Raw genomic sequence first — 21681 nt, forward strand, 5'->3', positions numbered from 1 at the left:
AGATTACATACTACAAAGGATAAATCCAATTTCCTTAGAATATATAACTTTCAGGAACAGGGGAGATATTTATCTCCTGGTAGCATGTTTACATAACGAAACACAAATGTCTGTGCCTCATCAACACCTCACACACAGGATGTCCTGGGCTCAGGGACCCATCACATATGGTACACAAATTTCCTTATCACAGGGCTTCAGACACAGAGCCTACTCCCTGCTGTGTTTTGGACACTCACAGACCTTCTGACAAGAGGGGCCGATTAGCATTTCATTTCCTCATCACCAAGATTTGCTAAATTCCTTCCCCCCAGAAATGTACAAAGTGCATTGTAAGTCCAGAATGCATTCCTCAATATTCAATACAATATACACAATATATGAGGCAGTCCTAGCTCAGTGCCAAACATATATTACATAAATACATATGATATGTGTGCCGGGTGCCCAGCTCAGTGCTATAACTTACATCAGCACTGCAGCAGGGGTCCTGTCCCAGCTCAGTGCTACTCATACAGTTTAAAACAGGGCAAGTGCCCTTGTTCTGAATAACGGCCAAGCACGGATAGTTAACCCCTTCAGTGCTGTAGCCGCCATTAACCCCGTGTGCTGGGCTCTCCGGCCACAGTATGCAACAGTGATGCGAAAATATTCTAATGCCACTGGAGGCACCTGAAAAGAATCTTCCTGCTGGCATCGCAGATATGAGTGCTGTGTCCGAATATGCAGTTTCAGATCGCCATTGTAGCCTGAGCTTATTCAGAATGACCGCCAAAAGTTTTCTGTCAGGGCTTCCTTCTGATGCAAGCCCTGGCTTCAGTGCGCCTATAAAAATTATGATTTCTTCACTGAGCCCCTCCCAGCCTCAAAACTTCATATCAGACTATCCACCTCACTACAAAACTTCAAATGGCCTCTCAAGACCCACTTCTTCACTAAACCAAGCAAACTAAGAGTTTAACCCTACTAATTAGGGGTGAGCGAGTTCAGTTTAACTGGGATTTAGTCGGATCTCAAAGCGGGATATTTTTGGCTATCCAAAACACGTGACAGGCGATAGCTAATGGGAAAAATCCGAAATTGCGATAATTTGGTAAAAAGAACCGAGTAAATCTGTGTTAAACCGAATCTGCTCACCCCTACTACTAATACTATCATCTACTCCATGCTCCTTTCAATGGCACATAACCATTAGTTTCTGCCACCCGCATTGCTTATTTGAGTGCAATTACCACTGATACAGCAATGTTGTCTTGTAACATATATATTACTGTTTTCTTGTCTGCTCATGTGATTATTTACTTTCTTAGGTCAGTGGAACTATTTTGGTTCCTTATAAATTTTTAGGCGCCGTCCGTTGCGCAACCGCCTCCCTGCTCACCATACAGCTCCGGCACTGCAGGCTCAGGGACAGCGGCTATCTTCTTCCAGCGATTGCCGGGCAGACCGGACTAAAGCGTCGGGGACGTTGCTAGGCAACGCTCCGAACTTCCACCGCAGACACTGCAGCAGGGGGAAACCATTGCCGGGCGCACCAGACGTCACTTCCGCCGCGGGAGGCGGTAGATTTGAATAATATCCAGCCAGCCTTTTAGACAGGTGCCAGTTATAGCGTTTTCAGCCTGCTGTCTTCGTGTTCCTGGTTACAGCTGCTCCTAGCCCTTGGGTCTCTGTTTTCCTGCTACAGTTTCCTTGCCAGGGCCAGCTGTGTGTCTGCGTTCAGATAGGTCAGGGGTTCCCTGCATATTTCTCTTGTGTATTTTTGATATTGTCATCTCTGCATTGTTGCAGTTACCTGCACAGGAGGGTCAGGCTTAGCCTGCTAGGGGTTTCCCTCTCCTAGTGCAGGTATACAGGATTATTATCATTGTCGTTTCCATCTGTGCATTGTTGCACCTACTGTGGACTGTAGGGACATATTCCTAGTTGCCATCTGTGCACTGTTGCACCTGTGGGTTCTTTTTCCCCACATATTGGTAGGCTAAGTGTGAATGGTATCTCACCCCATATTGCAGTGTTTTCTACCTCCTATGAGCCACCTTGTCCCACTCAAGACCAGACAGCACCGTTCTGGGGCCAAAATTAATTTGTGGCTGCTATTGGTGAAGCTTTAGCCCACAGGAGACCAGCAGGACCATAGAAGCACTGCAATTGGGTCCACACACTCAGTCCTTCCTTACATAAATGATAATAAAAATAATGACTTATTTATTTAAATGAAATTTGTGTGGTCGCAAGTTGAACTTACAAAACACTTGCATAATACTTGTTTCTGACTTGTGAAACAACTGTTGTCATTTTCAATGTTTCCTTTCACACACTTGTAAATTGTTGCAGCACTACATATAATGCCTCCTTATGTATTCAAAACTTATTGAAGTGAAAGCCAATTTCTTATGGGTTAATAAGTAGGGATGGTGTAATGGTTAGCCATTACTGCCTCACAGCACTGAGGTCATGGGTTCAATTCCCATCATGGCCCTAACTGTGCGGAGTTTGTATATTCTCCCGGTACTTGCGTGGGTTTACTCCGGGTACTCCGGTTTCCTCCCACAATCCAGAAATATACTGGTATATAATTAATACTGGTAAATAATATAATTGTCCCCCAACAAAATTAACGCTAGAATGTCTGTGTGCGTGTACATGTGGTACGGAACATACGTAGATTGTAAGCTCCACTGGGGCAGGAACTGATGTAAATGTTCAAATATTCTCTGTAAAGCGCCGCGGAATATGTGTGCGCTATATAAATAACTGGTAATAAATAAATAAATAATAGCAGTGTCTAAAAAAGGATGACTGGAATCTTCATACAGTATGTCACATAGGTATGTCACATTTATTCTTCATACCACCTTAAGTTTATACTGTGCGGAAGCACTGTATCCGTAATGTCTTAGGTTGGGGATGTCAGTTTCCCGCTGCTTATACACTATATTTGTATGAAACTAAAATGTTAATGCTGCTAATGTTGTTTGTGGGTCTGCACAAACGCAAGTTTCATTCTGCTCATATGCACTATCGCTTGTGATCCGGGGCTCTCCTACAGATGCCTCCTGTTGCCTTTGAATTTTAATGCCACAGCCGCTTCCTAGTTTATGCTGTTTGGGGGCAGGGAGGGGAACCGACGGCCTCCATTTCTCCAAATGGAGGCGTTTAGCTGCTGTTGCATGGTACTTTGTGCATGCGCAGGACCCATGTCATAGCTGCCTACACTCCTGCATTCTGCAGGAGACTCCCTGAAATAACATCTCCCTCTCTCCCTCATTAGTGTAGCAATCTCCCTCATTTCACTCAGCCCACATTACAATGTTCCATTTTTTGGGGGGAAAAGAAATGAGAGATAGATACATTTACATTGAGTCATTAGCACCATTTCCCAGCACTTTATCAAGTATAAGTATCTCTCAATAACTGCTTCGGGGCTCATCTATATTTGGATATAAATCATTGTAAAAGATTCCTCTCAGATGTAGCAGTACACACCCACGTTTCTAGGTGCCACTTTCACAATCTCTTTTCATAATCTCTCCATATATGGAACTAGACATGCCCTTTAGGAGGGGCATGACATGCCCCCTCAATGGGACGCTGTGCTATTACCAACTATAATCTCCCTGAAACTGTTTTTCAAAAGTAGGCAGTATGACCCATGTGTGTGAACAGTTCTTGTTACTCAGGGATGGCATCACACTGCCAGTTATGAACAGTCTGATGTGGGGAGACTGGCCTCAGCATCAGACGGCTTATCCATCCCCATGATTGGTGAAAGCCTTTTGATGGGGTGAGTGGTCCGTACTGCGGACGCCTCCTGCTATGTTACTATACAGAGCTATTGTTCTGCTTCCAAGGAAGTAGCAGCAGTATCTACTCTGTCCATATCTGAATGACCCTCAAGAGTCGATACTACGTCATAGGATGCAACAGGGATCAGTAATGATGATATTTTTAGAACCTTTAAGTAACTCACCCATAGTCTACATGTTTTATTTGTCCTTTAGATATTCTTATGTGTAAATGTATTAAGTCAGTTGTGTTAATTATACTGATGATAATATTTGTTTTCCAGCTCTGGCTATGTCTTCAAGAAGATGATTTACAGAGAATATGATGAAGGTTTTCAAAAGGCAAAACCAGCCTCTAAACTGTCAGGTAAGATTGTTCTAATATATAAAAACAATATATTAAACCTATTAAATTCTGCATTGCCAGGCCCATTCAAGCTTGCAATGCAATGTATTCATTTATTGGTTTAAGACTACTAAAATCCTTAAAAATTGAGGAACTACATGTTTGCCCTTTGTATACTCATCTTCTACAACAAGCACAGATAATAAGAATGTACAATATAATGTTAATATACAGCTTAGCATTGCTGCTCTCCAACAACAACCTCCTCTCCTTCAGTCCAGCCGGCGCTCTCTTCACCCAAATCCATCCAGAGTGTCACCTACAGTATATGCTATAGGTCCAATCCACTTCTCATTATCAATAAAGTAAAGCTGGCCATACTGTACATCTACAGCTCGATTGTCAGATTGGGCTGGTTGGAACAAAATCCTGGTAATGGATGAGAGCAAATGACAGTTGACCATTTGCTTTGAAATGCTGGAAAACTGCCAAAAACTGTCATTCAGATATTACCAGTTTTTTTGTTCCAACCAGCCCAATCTGACAATCGATTTGTAGATGTATGGCCACCTTTACCTCTCTCCCCAATTACTACCCTGTTCTACCCTGACCTGACTACCTCTTTCTACAATAGCATTCACTTGAGCCATAAACAGAGTAGCTCTACAACATACAGTATACAGAATTGCTCAGTAAATACACTAACCTGCCCCACCTAATCCTCCCACCTGCAGCCTAACCACCACCCCAACCCAGCAGCCGAACCCTGATCGCCCCTTCTTAGTGATAGCTTGAACCTCCCTGCCTGCAGCCTAACACTACCCCCCTCTGCAGCCTTACCCTAAATCTACCCCCTAGTGCCTAAACCCCCCCCCCCCACACACCTTCTCCGGCCTGACCCTAACCCATCCCGATACACTTATGTTCGTCATTCCAACGCCGGCACTCTAATTGATGTCGGGATTCTGGTACCGGCTGTAGCAGCGTTTTTTTTCTGACATTGTGAAGCAAACACATATACCGTTAATGGTTACATTTGGGAGCGCAGGTTACAAAACCACCCTTCTCAATTACCGATTCTTTATGAGGCAGGACTCCTCACCTGTAACCTGCAGAACCCACACAGAGTATAATGTTGAAAATGATACTACTAAAATGATATTTTGTATATTGTAGGTTAATATACTGTAAGTGTTGAATTTAAATAAATACATTGCAAATAATTAAAATAATAAACTTATAAGAGATTTGGCACCTTAACTTTATTTTATTCATTATTTTTGCACAACTACTATAAAGTTTTATTACTTGCAGTTTAAACCGGTTACACTATTTTAGTAATTTATATACCATGTACTTTGGTTTTATAGACTGTTATGAAATCGCAGCATTTTTTTTTTGTTATAGAAACATTACTGTTACTTTAATAAAGATTGTTTTGTACTATTTAAAGCCAACATGTAATCTTCTTAGAACTACATTTCCACTGCTCAAATCCCAAAATCATTATTTGCCAGTACCACTGCTGCTGCAGTATGTTTTATTCTGGAACTGGCCTTACACTACCCCCAGCTAATAGGCCCAACTTCAAATTATGGACCCTTATGTGATGTATTCTGGGGTAATCATTAGCAAATTTAAATTCAGGTCAAAAGTAACTCATACCCCTTTCACATTGCAGCTTTAACACGGTATATTGTCGGTTTTTTACCGTTTTAAAACAGGAACAGCTGCGGTGTGAAAGCTCCATTGTCAATTTACCGGTTACAGAATACCGGTATTTTGAAAAGTGTTAAAAGCAGGATCTTACACGTTTCTGAGCCATTTTCCCTTCAGTGTGAACAGCTCAGAAGCGGTATTTGCTACAAATGATAACCCCACAAGGGTGATAGGTTATCTCCCTGCATGATCACCGCCCACAAGCAGGAAATTTAAAATCACATTGTATGGCTTTATATGGGTGAAACAGGTTGAATCTGAAAGGTACAAAAACGGTATTGAAACTGCAATATACCGTTTACAACATGCAATATGAAAGGGATTTACCTGGCTTTTGACCCGTTTTAAGACATTTAAGATATGTGTTTAGTTATGTATTGTGTTTATGCATATATATATATATACGGTAAATAAATAATGTATCATTTCTAATGCCACATAAATATCCTGTACAGTTGCTACATAACTAAGGGCCTTATTCTGGTCGATGCGCATGCGTAGGCAACGCTATGTGCATGTGCCACGCACGGTCTCCGTACTCGTTTTCACTAATACCGTACAGAAATGTGTACCGCATTCACTCGGGAAATATGGGCGTAATATGGGTGTCATTTGGAAGTACACAGGGGCGTAGTTTCAAAGTGGGCTAAACTGGGCGTAAACATGGCCATACACGAGGGAGTGCACTAATTCTGGTAGGCGTGCATTCGGACAGAACACCGACTGCAAACGAACCAACAGGCAGGAAATATGCGGTCTTCATAAGCAAGTTTCACTTTGCGGACACCACTCGGTCATGCGCTAGGCATTCGGATCGCCCAATTAGTATGGCCACACCTGAACCACTGTCAGCTGAACACAATACAATCCACTCCTCTACTCATTACTCATTAATTACACTCTTTTCATTGCTTCAATTGGAGCCATTGCAGCCTAAATGGACCATTACAAAACACACAAATACTGTATATGCTGAAAGCACGGCTGTATTTTTTACACACATTTACACTGCAAGCAATGGACAGAGCTTGGTATCACTAATATAAATATACATGTCACTTTTACATTCAGCAATAAAAGCACACATTTGGGGATCAAATAAAAAATTTATTACAGTTAGGGAAAGCATAACATTTTAATAGCATGTTATTTGGCACATGCCAAAAAATAAAGGTACCATAACAGGAATGTACAAAACAAACAAAAATGTACAAAAATGTATTCTTTTCATACATAGCCACAGCAGAATCATTAGGAACACATCAGGTGGCTTCACACAGTAATGTGTTTAAGTATCTATTAGGATTTAATTGATTCCAATTACAAACAAACACTTTTTAATGAGGTTGCCTAATTGCATAAGTGTGTCATGTGACAGATTTATGAGTTCAGATAATAGTCATGAGTTTTGCGGAAATACACCGCATCGGTGCGTACGGCCAGCTTACTGTCCGTTCTGACGCTGTAAGACCGTGCATAATCTGTGTGTGGCCACCGCACACGCAAGGTTTGGATGTAGTCCGTAAACACGCCCTCTTCTTAAAGAGTGAGTCCGTCCGAATACGGAGGACCTGTGGGCGTTTCTTCTTACGATGTCCGCACAGCGTGGCGTGCGATCCGCTCCGAAAGAATTCGGAAATTTACGCACCAACCAGAATAACCTCCTAAGTGATATACATTTTGGGCAACAGAAATCTTGTGGCCCAGTACATTTGTGATACTGTTTGTGATTATAAGTCTCTTGGGCCCCAGGGGCAAACACTGTGGGGGAAATTTACTAAGATGGGATGTTGCTATGGGCAACCTATCAGGATCTACTTATATATTTAGCACCTTCTAGAAGATAGATAGTTTCTGATTGGTTGCCCATAGAAACATATACACAATAGAACTCCCATCTTAGTAAATTTCCCCCAGTGTTTTTAAACAGAGGTTTGCCCAGTGTTGCATCTGCTGTCAGGATTCTGACAGTTTGAGTCCTGCCTGTTGTTAGGCAACAGTTGTAGATGCTGTAATTTACCTGAGCTTAGGCTGCTCTCTGATGATTGGCCTTGGCTGTATTCCTTCCCTTTATCTTGGAGTCAGCCCAGCCATGCCCTGCCAGTCGTTACACTCTGAGCCAAATCTCTGTCCCAGAGTGTGTTTGTTGTCATTGTTCCTGCTCCTGAAACCTTGCCTATGGCCTGAAGTCCTACCCTGCTGTGTCTTATTGTAACCTGCATCAGTGCGTTGTCCTGCCATTCCTACACCCGTGACAGAGGAAGAGGGCTGGGGTTGGACTTAGACAGAACTGCATAACTTTATGGATGTTCAGGGCTGTTTCTAGACCTTGCAGCTCAGGTTAAAAGTTTCCTGTGACATGATGACCCCCCCCTTCCCCTCTCCCAAAAATGAAATAAGTAAACAGACAATGCTCCACACACACACAAAACACACATGCCCCAAGTAATGGGCTATAGTTTTGTGACATGAACTCTGTTAAACAAAAAGTGTCTGTGAGATAATCACAATAGCCCCCCCCCCCCCCCCCCACACACACACACATACTGTTTACTTTATACAAACATGCTGGCTTTTTATGCATTGTCACTGTGACTTCAGGAGGCTTTTGTTACTCACAACCTTAGTTCAGCCAACTGCAAAATCCCTTTCCCAGGATCGGAAAAGGAAAAAATGGATGGCAGAGCTCCTTACAGTTTAGGAGGGTGAGGTTTGAGTAAGTAAGGAGCATGGAAGAGTCTACACCAGGGGTTCCCAATCTTTTTTGAATCACGGCACCCTAGTGTATCAGAATTTTTCCACAGCACCCCTAGGTGTAGAAAAATAAATATAAAATTAAGTAGATTGTGTTTATATGTGATTCTTAGGGTCAGTTATGTGGTAAAGGGCAGGATTTGCTTCTGTTTGTACACATATTTTATGATTGCCAGCCACCAGCACTGGTTTTGCCCATAAATAATTGATCGTAAATAATTTGAATTGGTCCTGGACCACCAACCCGAGGCACCCCTGTAAGTGTCCCGAGGCACCCCAGGTTGGGAACCACTGGTCTACACACAGACAATAAGGCTTCCTCAGCTTATCAGTCTTGCATGGACGGGGTCCACTGCCTCACCTGATAAACATCATACTAACAGCAGGGCACCCCAATTCTAATACTTTACACCAGTGGTTCCCAAACTTTTTTGAATTACAGCACCCCTGAGTAGCAGAATGTTTTTACGGCACCCCTAGGCAAAAGTTTCTCATTGATAAAGTCAGAAAAAAAAATGCAATCAATCCTTTGAGTACCAAGCGAATGTGTCAAAATAGGTGTGAAAATTACCAAGCAAACATTTTTATTCATCATAATGACCAGAGCCGGCCCTAGCCTAAATGAAGCCCTAGGCAAAATTTTGGCTGGTGCCCCCTAGCACCGCCATTATTTCCACCTCTGACCCTGCTCCCCTTTCCCAGCACCATGAACCCTCATCATAGCAGTCATCATTTTGGTGCTCCTACCCGCAATATTTTAAAAAGAAACAGTGCACACATTCGGTGTGCAGCCCAAACAGGGGTGTGTTCTTGCTGGGAAGGGGCATGGCCACACAATAGTACCCCCAATTCAAATTATGCCACACATTAGTGCAACTTTATTCACATTATATCATGCGATGGTGTCCCTTATTCACGTTACATCACACAGTAGTACCACTTTACCTTATGTACATTACTCCTCACATTATTCACATTATACCCTTAGAAAAAAATCCTGAGAAAATATTGTATTTTAAGCACCTCCATGGCCACACTGCAACCCAGCACAAAGCAGTGTGTGCTGGGCAGAGGAGAAGAGCTGCAGCTGCTGCTGTCACTTAAGGGGAGGGGGCCCGGGGCCCAAACTGGACCCTTCCATCAGACTTTGGCCTGGGTAATTTGTACCCCCTACCCCTTTCTCTCGGCACCCCTGATAATACCACACAGTAATGCCCCTTACACATGACACACATTATTAATGTCCTTATAACCATAATGCCCCTTACACATTATGCCAACCTTTATTAATGCCCTTTATACACATAATGACACACATAGTGCCCCTTACACATATGTTGCACATTATTAATGCCCTTATACACATGACACACATAATGCCCATTACACATATGTTGCACATTATTAATGCCCTTATACACATGACTCACATCATGCCTGTTACACATATGTCGCACATTATTAATGCATTTATACGTGACACACATATAATGCCCCTTACACATATGCCGAACACTATTGCACAACCAACCCACCCGCAGACCGCACTCGCACAGCCGCTAACACTGTGACCTCTGCCTCTGCTTGGATACAGATGTTTCCTCATACATCAATAAGCCATGCAGCTCCTAGCCAGTTCTGCTAACGTTGGGTGCATTTTTTGCTGAAAATTCATCTTATTTGCATTGTTATGACCAGTACACACAAGCTATAACTAAAGTATAATTTAAGTTTACCAGATAAGAGAGAGACCGTATTAACATTATGAACTTTGAATGAAAGTTTTGTGGCTGGTTACTGTAAGTTAAAAAAGTGCTCCTTATAGATATATCTATCTTCTGCTGTTAACCCTATTGTCAGTGACACAGTGTCAGAGGGGCACTCCTCATGCATGCACTAGCAGTATTCACTATATACATATGAATTAAGGGGACCAGACCACGCTCTCTATAATGGTTAGACAAACCAATGTGGTGGATGGCCACAACCCCTCTAGAGACTGGTCAAACCCCTACTGGTTCCTACTACTGCATTTCCCCGGTGGGCCCTAGCCTGACAATGGGCACTCCTGTAATGTTAGCTAGCGACATGAAAAATCTAAATTGCTTGTTATATTATACAGCAATTCTTGAAAGATTGTGAACCGTTCAGAAACGGCTATATTTCTGCAGAAATTTGGCCTAAAACTACCTCAGAATTTCACACAAGCCCTAAAAGTAGAAAAAGAGAACAAACAAATGAGACAAAATTTTTATTTATTTATTTGTTTTATCATTTTTTTATTACACAACAGGTGCCCTCTTTATATTTTATTCCCTTTACATTATCTTTAACCTCATCTGTATTATTTTTATATGCCGATTGGCGTGATTTTCGCATGCCATTCCCAGCCTTGAACAAAGTGAGTTTTCACTCTGGAAGGGCGGTGGCTGTCTAATCGCAGGTCTTTGCAATTTTGCAGAGCAGTGATCAGGTCTGAATAACCCCTATGTACAATTTTTAAGCTGGACCTGCAATCTAACAAAAGAAGATGCAGAGTGACTTCACAGGGGAAGTGAGTCAAGAGGGGCCTGCACATCCTGCACAATATCAGCATACTTACCCTGTAGCTGCTGCTGAATAAATCACAGAAAATATGAAGCTGTGTTGAACAGTTTGCCCAGAGATATTTTCATTGTTGCATTGGTCATACTTATCTTTTTCTTAGTCCTTGGCCCAGACATACAGACAGAGATTCAGCATTTTACATTAGGGGCTGGCCGAACTGTTATGTCATTATATCCAACCCCCAAGATGGGGAAAAGGACAGCAATTCATGGGTATTGGTCTTTGGATAGGGGCAGCTATAAATGATGTCATTCCCATCGTTGTGCTATGTAGGTTTGTACCTGCTGTTGTCCACATCCTGTCCACCTCCCCAGGAACCGGCGCAGGATGCTATAGTCACCTACCCTTCCATGGCTGTGTGAGACCCGCAGCTTCCAGGAGGGTAGGCAAGTATGGCGTGGGTATGAGTTGGCGGAGAGAGATTGCTCATGTTTAGGGGTTGATAACTAAGGGTTAATTTACTAAAGCTTCTGAAAATTAAGAGGTGATGTTGCCCATAGTAACCAATAAGATTCTGTCTATCCTTTTCTAGGATGCAATCGAGTAAATTTTCCCACCAGAGTCATGCTTTTTGATTTGAATTATGAGCCTACATTTTTGCACTTACAGTATCTCTAAACTAGTAAGCACGCTCGAAGCAAATGCTCCCAAAGCTAGTAGATGTAGTTTAACCCGCTCAAAGCAAAAGCTTTGCAAGCTAGTAGATGTAGTTTCACTTGCTGCCAACAGGTGGCAGTGTTTCGGAGCCACTCGGCCACTAGACATATATATAGATGATCTGTAAATAAAAGTTTCCATCATTGGAAAAATAGGCATAACAAAGGAATTTTAAGTTGTGAACAAAGTTTAATAGTCATTTATCTGGAATCTGCAATATAACTGGTTTATATGTACTGATGGTCCTCAAATGAGATATTAAAATTACTTAATATAAAACAGTATTATAACATTTTCAATAATTATAATAATAAAGACAGTTCTAAGTACAAAACTCCTAAATTAAATAGCTGCTTATGCACTTTTAGCTTGATTGCACCATGTCTTCTGAAATATGACTACATGGAAATATGACTTATGAAATATGACTACATGGAAATATGGCTTCTTATGAAATATGGCTTCTTATGAAATATGACTACATGGGTGTTAAAAATGTGTTTGTTTTTTAAGGTATTCTGGGACCAACGCTGCGTGCAGAAGTTGGAGACACTTTAAAAGTTAATTTTAAGAATTTGGCTACCAAGCCTCTTTCCATTCATCCACAAGGAATTTCATATGGAAAACTATCTGAAGGTAACAATAATTTTTTTATTACATTACAGTATCTTAATACTAAAAAGCCAAGTAGTATCTTTGTGTAAAATGTTAATTTCTGCATTTTTTGTGTGTGTTTGGTTGCAGTTTTCTCTGTATTTCTGCTTCCTCTTGTCTCTGTCTTGCGCACTTCATCCTGTCTCTTCCTATGTCATTTTACTGCACATCCTCTTTTCAAATGCAGAAACTCTTACCGTGTCATACAAATGTGTTACTTTAGAAATCTGAGCAGATTGGATTACTGTAAACAATTTACTGACCTACTACAACTTTACTGGTGTGGCAACAATGAGCGTGGCTACATCTGTAGTACTAGAAAATGGACGTGGTACACTAATTTGGAGTCCACATAATGAAATCTACAAATTGACTCCATGTATTCTTGTGTTGACATCTTCCATGTTGACATTTTGCTTGTGTCGAATTTTTGTCGACCTAGCACATGTCAACCATTTGGTGTTGATCTACACACTACTAGTCCTTTATACCATAACCGGGGCAGCATGATCTGTGATTATAATGGTTATGACCTCCATTTAGTATTTAGCAAACAGTGAGTTATACATTGCCCAACACTTATACCAGCATCACTGTCATAGTTAGGTCATACTCCTTACCTACTATACAAAAGAAGAGAAAAGGAACATTATTCTAATAGTCAGAATACCTATGCCAGCATCCTGATAGAGAAAATCTCATCAGGGGTCAGGTGAGTATACTTACTCTCCCCCTGCCACCCATAACGTTAACCCTCACTTTCCACAACTCAACCCTAATCCTTCCCTGGCAGCCTAACCCTGACCGTCCCCCCAAGCCTAACCTTAACCTTCCCCACTAGTGCCTGACACTAACCAGAGCCGGATTAAGGGAGGGGAGACAGGTGCGGTCGTCCCACACACAGGGGCCCCTCCACACTAGGTAATCTGACCCTGCAATTTGGAAAGCGGCTGCCCCCATCTCTGGACTGTGCCACCCGGGAATCACTTGCCGTAGTTTCACTCTGCATACAATACAGCACGCGGCAGATGCCAATTACCCTCATCAGCAGCACATGACACTTTACGTCTGTGCCACTGATAAAGGGACTCGGGACTCACTGCACTGCATTATATGCAGAGTGACCATTGGCAGCCACTTTTCCAGTTGCCGGGCTGGAAACCATGGCATGTGATACCTAGGTTGCATGGTTTGAGGGGGGAAGTGGAGCAAGGACAATGCAAGGGATCATTTTATTGGATGGGCCCCCATAATGTAGTTTTCACAGGGCAACCACGATCCTTAACCTGGTCCTGCCCCTAACCCCCATACCTCACTGCCAAATCCTAACCCTCCCCAGCCCGCCCAGTAGCCAAACCCTCCCTTCTTAATGCCTAAAACTAACCCTCCTTCCCACAGCCTAACCCTAATCCTATACACACACTTCAGCCTAACCCTAATTTCCCACCCTAGTGCACAAACCAAACCCCTATTCACCGCTTATCCATGCTGTTCATCATCCCAGTAGTCAGAGATACCGGTACCAGCATCCACACTGATGTCAGGATTCCAGCACCAGTCTCCTGGTGGCAGTAAGGATGCTGGCCTTGATATTGTGAACTCTGACATTCCAACCTCTAGGATGCTAAATGCATCCTTTTTGTAGCTGTGCAATTATCAGATGAGATAGAAAAAAAGCTCAAATACTCAAACCAGTATTTCATAATTAGTCCCATATTTAAAAAATAAAAATACACACATTGAGAAAATACGATAGTATCTTACAATATAAGAAAGAGGGGAAAAGGTGGATAACATATTGTATGGTTAAATGAATGTAGCAAAAAGGGTGAAATAAACTTTAATTTAAAATACACCATCACCCATGTTATGACACTTAATCTAAATCCATTATAAAGGTAATTTCAACTGAGCCCTCGCTAAGTAATACCCCTTTCACACTGCACTTGTAAAACGGTATATTGCTGTTTTTTTTCACATTTCAACATGTTTAAGGCTGCAGTGGGAAAGCACCAGAGTTTATTTACCGGTTAAAGATAACCAGTATTTCAAAACGTTTAAAAAGCAGAGTCCTACACGTTTCAGAGCCGTTTTTTATGCAGTGAGAATGGCTCTGAAACGGTATTTAGCAAAAAAACAACAGATTACAGACCTGTGATAGGCTGTCCCCTGCATTCTGCCTTGAAACGTATTGAGGGGATTAAAACGGGTTGACTGATGTGAATGGTATTTAAATGGTATTTAAAACGGTAATCTACTGCAATGTCAAGACTCAGACCCGTTTTAAATACCGTTTTAAAATACTGTTTTTTTAAACGTTTAAAACGTTTAGGCAGTGTGAAAGTGGTATAATAATAGGGAAGAAAAATATGTCAATAATATTAAACTGTGGATAATTTCCTAGTTGTATCATTTTTATTCTGTAATAAAAAGAGTAATGTTGTATCAAAATTGTAGCCCATCATGTATCAAGCAAACCTTAAATATTTGTACCAACAAAGGCATTAAAGATGTATCAGAATGGTGGTTCACCAAGCAAAAAATTTTTGACTCTGTAAAAAAAAAGGACTGCTGGGTCTGATTACATTAGCTGCAAGTATACAGTAGCTTACAGCGCCGAGTAACACAATCTATAGCTCGTGCTAACATTGTGGGTGTATTGCTTTGGAGCCAGGCAATACTAACAATGAATGTTGCATAATACTTAACTCCAATCTCAATGTAAGATCCACTTAGGGTTATGCTATCCTTTCCTACAATGAAGTATTAAAATATATATATTTTTTTATTAGGTGCAAGATATGTTGATGGCACACCACCCGTGGAAAAGATGGATGATTCTGTTCTCCCAGGCCAAACCTACTCCTATACATGGGACATTACGGAGAATATGGGACCTAAGGAAGCGGACCCAGACTGTCTTACCAGTATTTATTATTCTATGGATAACATGGTAAAAGATGTAAATTCTGGATTAATTGGTGCATTGCTGATATGTAAAAAAGGTAAATGTAAAAGCACTGCTAAATAAAGTTTTACGTGTTTGGAACACAGGTTCTAAGTTACTATTTTATTAACAGTTATTTATATAGCGCACACATATTCTGTAGCGCTTTCCAGAGAGTGTTGAACATTCACATCAGTCCATAGGTGCCGATTTTGTGGGTGCTTGAGGGCCCGAGCACCCACGGAAATGAATGAGCACCCACCCGCTCAGCTGCGGCCCACCTGCCCGTGTCCCACTGCACACCCCTCCCTCGTCACTGCCACAGGTACTGTGTGGGCATTTATGTATTTGGCACTGTGGGGGCATTTATGTACCTGCACTGTGGGGGCATTTATATATATGGCACTGTGGGGGGGGATTTTTGTACCTGCACTGTATGGGCATTTAGGTATTTTGCACTGTTGCCATAATTTGAATATTGGAGACAATTGTGCTGTGTAATATAAATCAGTATTTTTTTGTGGCCACGCCCCATTTCCATGAAGCCACTCCCCTATATTTTTGGCTTGAAGCACCCACCAGCAAAAACATAAATCGGCACCTATGCATCAGTCCCTGCCCCAGTGGAGCTTACAATCTATATTTCCTACCACATGTACATGCACACTCATTCTAGGGCTAATTTGTTGGGAGCCAATTAACCTACCAGTATATTTTTGGAATGTGGGAAGAGACTGGAGTATCCAGAGGAAACCCACGCAGGCACATGAAGAATATACAAACTCCGCACAGTTAATACCATGGTGGGAATGGAACCCATGACCTCAGTGCTGTGAGGCAGTAATGCTAACCAATACACAGTGCATTATGCACAAGAAAGAAGATGGATATGATGCTTAGGGCATAGATGGTCCAGGCAGTAAGCCCAAGGGAAGGAGATCCATAAATCTTACACCAAGACTTTTGCAAGACAGGCAGATATTTAGATAGTGGCAGCATATTGCCAAAAAGGAGGTGGGCGCTGATGTCATGTGATGTCAGCCGCCTGCCCCGAGCAGGCACCACCACGCCTGTATGTGCATAAAACATTGGGCATTCCCGGCCCGCCCCCATTCCGCCCCTCCTGGAGCAAACAGCTCTGAGATTGTAAAACCTTTTGCTCCCAGGGTTTGCGCATATTTGCCCATGCTCAAACCCCCACCATCGAACATGGGGCCAAATGAACGGTCTGAATCAGCCCCATATTTTTTATTGTCACTAAATATCATGAAAGGAATTTTAAGAATTGAGGCAAAATGACAGCTCATGATAAATTGGCCCCAATGTTACAGCGGTAATCAGTGTCAGATGCTTGTATCTCAGGCTTAGTGACGCTTTAGTATTAATGGATAAAATAATGTCGCCCACCCCCTTTTCAGCAATATGCAGCCAGAATAAAATCAGTTTAAACAGTTTTATCATGTTGTAGAATCCAAAGGAAAATGATAGACATAATCTGAATGGTTGCTATGGGCAACATCACCATTTTTACAAAAAAATTTTTAGAAGCTTTAGTAAATTTACTCCTAGATAATGGAAAAGGACAAAGAAGGTGATTCTAATTGACTCGTTAAGCTGCGAAGCTCGCAAAGGAAAATGCAGCTTACACTTTCCATGTAACGCAGCCCCGCCGAATATCCACCCCCCGCCACTGTTTCCCCTTGCAACCAGGGTTGCGATGGGATGTGTTAAGAAGATACATCCCTTTGCATGTGCCCGCAGCAGGGGAAATCATTCGATGGTAGCTGCCGCCCCGCAAGAGTTAAATCCCGCCCCTGTGCAATGCTGCGAATGGCATTGCAGCAGGGCGAATGGGGGAAATCCATTCGCAATCAGTCACCATCAAATGGATTTCCCCCTACACCTCCTTCCATGTGCAGTGGCCCTGGGGATATCAGGGCCACTGCTGACATCAGTGGCCCTCCCTCCCAATAGCCAGAAGGGAGGGCCGCTGTGTTGCACTCCCAGTGAATGCATGGGTGTCACCCCCACACGTCAGCCATCTGTCGCTCAGCCAGCATACGGCCTGAGTTCAAAGGCCATCACTGGCTGTGGTCACACGGAGGGCTCACGCATGCACACTGCAAACCATACACATGCGCGCTCTTCCGATAATCGGCAGGGCTGCAAATTCCCATCACTGTGATTCGGTCTGAATCAGGCCCATAGTGTACAACAATCATAAACATTTAGTACATTTATTGAAAGACTGGATCTCGTAGCATTAGTTAGGTAAAAGTACTTCTGTGAAAGTATTACAGGAATGATATAAGTAATGTTATTGCTATGCCGAATGCTTATTAATCATTGTATGCTGATCTTTACTTCTATGTTTTGTAGGAAGCCTCGGTAACGATGGGACACAAAAGCACTTCAATAAAGATTTTGTTCTGGTGTTTGCTGTTTTCGATGAAAGTAAAAGCTGGCAAATCATTCCATCTACAAAACCGAGGCCTCTGATGTACACTATAAATGGCTACGTTAGAGGGACTGGGCCAGGTATGACCTCATGGACTGTAACACCATAACAAAACATCAAAATAAAGAAATATATTCTAAAATTATTTTTGACAAAACTGACACACTTTGCTATGTTCATTTTTATATAAAGTAGGTGATCATTTTAAGAATGCAGCATAGGAATCATTTACATCATTGAGCTAATGTAAACTATACTGATGATACAGATACCTAAACCTTTGCATTCTCATGTTTGCTTTTATTGCGTTTGTATAGGCATCAACACTATGGTCCTGATTCTGTCGCATTCATGTGAGACCCTGCGCCACTTGTCTGTATGCTGGGTATAATACTGAGATGCCTACTTGCAGCCTCTCGCAGCAGTGCAGTTACATCACAGTGTGCCTATACATATGCCATTGGTGCACCGGGATATGGTCATTGTGTTACCAGCATGATGGTCGACAAGCATTAGGTTGACACCATTAGCTTGACATGCATTTATGTTGACATGACTCAAGGTTGACATGGGTTCGATTTTTTTTGAGCCAACATGTGCCGACAGGTGGTATTTCAGCAGGGCCGGTGCAAGGCATCCAGGCGCCCTAGGCAAACCTACAGGATACCGCCCCCCCCCCCCCCCCCCCCCAATTTTCCTCAGAAGCAAAAAGTATATTATGCTGTACTGTTGGAGACTGCTGATGTTGCTGACTTACACCAGTCCTCACCAGCAGCTAGAGTGATTTATATATAAATTGTGTCCAGCAGTACAGGGGGGCAGCGGATTGCCGCTGAGCAGCTGGGGGTGGAGGTGGGGGTGGGGTGGTCGCAGGGCCAGAGCTAGATTGTCCTCCACATGCCACTCAGATCACACTACAGACCTCCCATGCCAGTTAAACAACAACACAGGGCTCAATATGCCACTTGGACCTTGTCATGTCTGATTGTAGCCACTGGCTGTGGATGGTAGGATGGGAGGCATGGGCACACATAAGGGGATAGCAAATGTATGAATGGGGAAAGTGGGCAGAGGTACAGAATACTGGGGGGGGGGGGGGGGGTGTCAGAGGTACAGATGGCATAGAGAGAAGTGGGGGGGGGAGGGGGTGGTATCATGATACACTTATAGAGGCTCAGTTTCAGAACATTCAAAAGATGTGCAGACTACAGTATATAGGAGAGTGAGTAGAGGTATAGCAAATGAGACTGCATAGAAGGGTAGAAGCTTAGCAGAGGCATAACAGGGGAACTTCGTTCTGACACTCTAGCACAGGAGGCAGGGGGAGGAGCAGAACGGAGGATCTGTAGAAAAGGATCTGGGGACAGGGAAACATGTACAACAGGAGAGAGAGAGAGAAAAAGAGAGAGAGAGAAAAAGAGAGAGAGAGAGAGGAGAGAGAGAGGAGAGAGACCTGCTGAGCCTGAAGATTTAGGTGATTCTCCTGTGACTCCAGAGTGGGAAAGGGACACATCCTGCCAGAAAGGACAGATAGCACTGAAGATATCAGGTTACGAATTACGATCAGCAGCTGCAGTACTTCCACTCACTACACCTGGGGGTGGGGGCATCCAAATCTCTCACCTTCACCAAATTGTTTAATATGTGCTTGATAGTGCTTGGCACGGCCCAGCTTCCTTCCTGCTCTCCTCTGCGGGGAACATTCTTCCTGCTGCTGCTGCTGCTTCTTCCTCCTCCTGCGGCTCACTACCCGCCCTCCAGTGGCCGGCGCCCTAGGCAAATGCCTAAACCTGCCTAGTGGTGGCGCCGGCCCTGTATTTCAGGCCCTACCATCCACTAGAGCGTAATGGGAGAATAAAATAGTGTGCTAAGCGCAGCGAGGCACTGTGCCCGAAGCATGGAGAGTGCAGCGAGCTATGCGAGGGGACGCGGTGCTACGTTTTAGTTTTTATGTTGACTGTGTTGACATTCCAGTTAAAAAAGTTAATTTTTTCAATGTCGACCTTACCCATGTCGACCTAATGACCCTGTTGACCTTACCCATGTCGACCTAATGACCCTATCGACCTAAAGTCACGTTGACCTTCCTGCATGTCGACCTTAACTCATGTTGACCTAATGCTTGTCGACCATAATGCTGGTGACCTAATGATTCATACCCGGTGCACCATTGTAAGTAGCCCTAGGGCAGGTAGAGTGTCTCTGTCCGACTATGGCCTCTTACGCGAGAAGTTATATATTATGTATTTGCGCACAGCTCATGCACTTGTCTAACCACCCCCGTTACATCCCTGGAAACCCACTGAATTCCACAGACCGCATCCGATTCTGTTCTGCGTTTCTGAGCGCTAACAATCGGACCGCAAGCGATGTGTGTCAGCAATATGTGGAAAATTAAAACATCGGCCAACTGGTTGTGAGTCAGGCGTTACGGTAGTTATGCACTTGGATGATAATTTTATCTTATCATAACATAAAGCAGCAGCACCATTAGCGATACAGCATAATGATAACCATATCTTGTTACTAAACTTACTGTAGTAAGATTATGCATTGTACATTCATTTTACTTTGAAGGCATTTACTGTACTTTTGGGGGGGAATTCAGTCGTTGATGGCTACAAGTTTGAATCATTCCTCCAGAACCTGCAGATTTTTCTTTGCAGCTCATAGAGATGAGCAGGACAATATATGATTAGAATGTAACTCTAGGCAGTGTCTGCATTCTAACACATTGCCAAGTCTGGGCTCTCCCTCTTTGTAAGTGTAATGGTCAGATGTTCATGTGTATCTGTGTTTCAGACTTCACAGCGTGTGTCAATGACAAGGTCAGTTGGCATCTATTAGGCATGAGCTCCAAACCTGAGTTCTTCTCAGTTCATTTCTTTGGACAATCCTTGGAGCAAAACCATCATAAAGTGTCCGTCATAAGTCTCGCTGGCATGGCGTCCACAACAGCAAACATGACCATCAATCACAGTGGCAGATGGATGAATATCATCACTTGTTGAGAAGCACATAGAAGGTGAGATGTTTCACTAATACAGAAGGTACAAAGCAAGTGTGGTACATTCACGTTTACTGCTTGGCTGAAATGCAGCTACCTGGCTTCTGGACCTTAGATTAGTAAAGTATTCATGGAACAAAACTCAAACATTTCCAAACAGAAAGCTCAAAGAAGAACTCAACCCAAAACCCAAAATAGAAATCTTAATACCCCTTTCACACTGCACTTGTAAAACGGTATATTGCCGGGTTTTTTTTTTTTCACATTTCAACACGTTTAAGGCTGCAGTGGGAAAGTGCCAGAGTTGATTTACTGGTTAAAGATAACCGGCATTTTCAACACGTTTAAAAAGCAGAGTCCTACACGTTTCAGAGCCATTTTTTATGCAGTGAGAATGGCTCTGAAATGGTATTTAGCAAAAAACAACAGATTACAGACCTGTGATAGGCTGTCCCCTGCATTCTGCCTTGAAGCGTGTGAGGGGGTTAAAACGGGTTGACTGATGTAAATGGTATTTAAATGGTATTTAAAACGGTAATCTACTGCAATGTCAAGACTCAGACCCGTTTTAAATACCGTTTTAAAATACTATTTTTTTTAAACGTTTAGGCAATGTGAAAGTGGTATTAGATTCACTAGACCCCGATGGGACCATCACAACCCTAGTGGGGAAGCTTTGCTGTTCTAAATTTTTCCGCATTCCTGTTCCAAACAATGGGCCTTATTCTAGTTCACTCTTTCTGA

General features: G+C 42.8%; 1 protein-coding gene across 1 annotated transcript in view; it reads left to right on the plus strand.

Moving 5' to 3' along the window:
* Positions 1–21681, plus strand: part of F5 (coagulation factor V) — a 93860-nt gene that overhangs the window by 9770 nt on the left and 62409 nt on the right. Inside the window, 6 exon segments of the mRNA XM_083172681.1 lie at positions 4073–4155; positions 12385–12507; positions 15318–15530; positions 17852–18010; positions 20733–20923; positions 20925–20955. Of these exon segments, the coding sequence (XP_083028807.1) occupies positions 4073–4155; positions 12385–12507; positions 15318–15530; positions 17852–18010; positions 20733–20923; positions 20925–20955 (800 nt within the window).

Source organism: Crinia signifera, chromosome 2 (assembly GCF_055691185.1).
Source record: "Crinia signifera chromosome 2, ASM5569118v1, whole genome shotgun sequence".
NCBI lineage: Eukaryota > Metazoa > Chordata > Amphibia > Anura > Myobatrachidae > Crinia > Crinia signifera.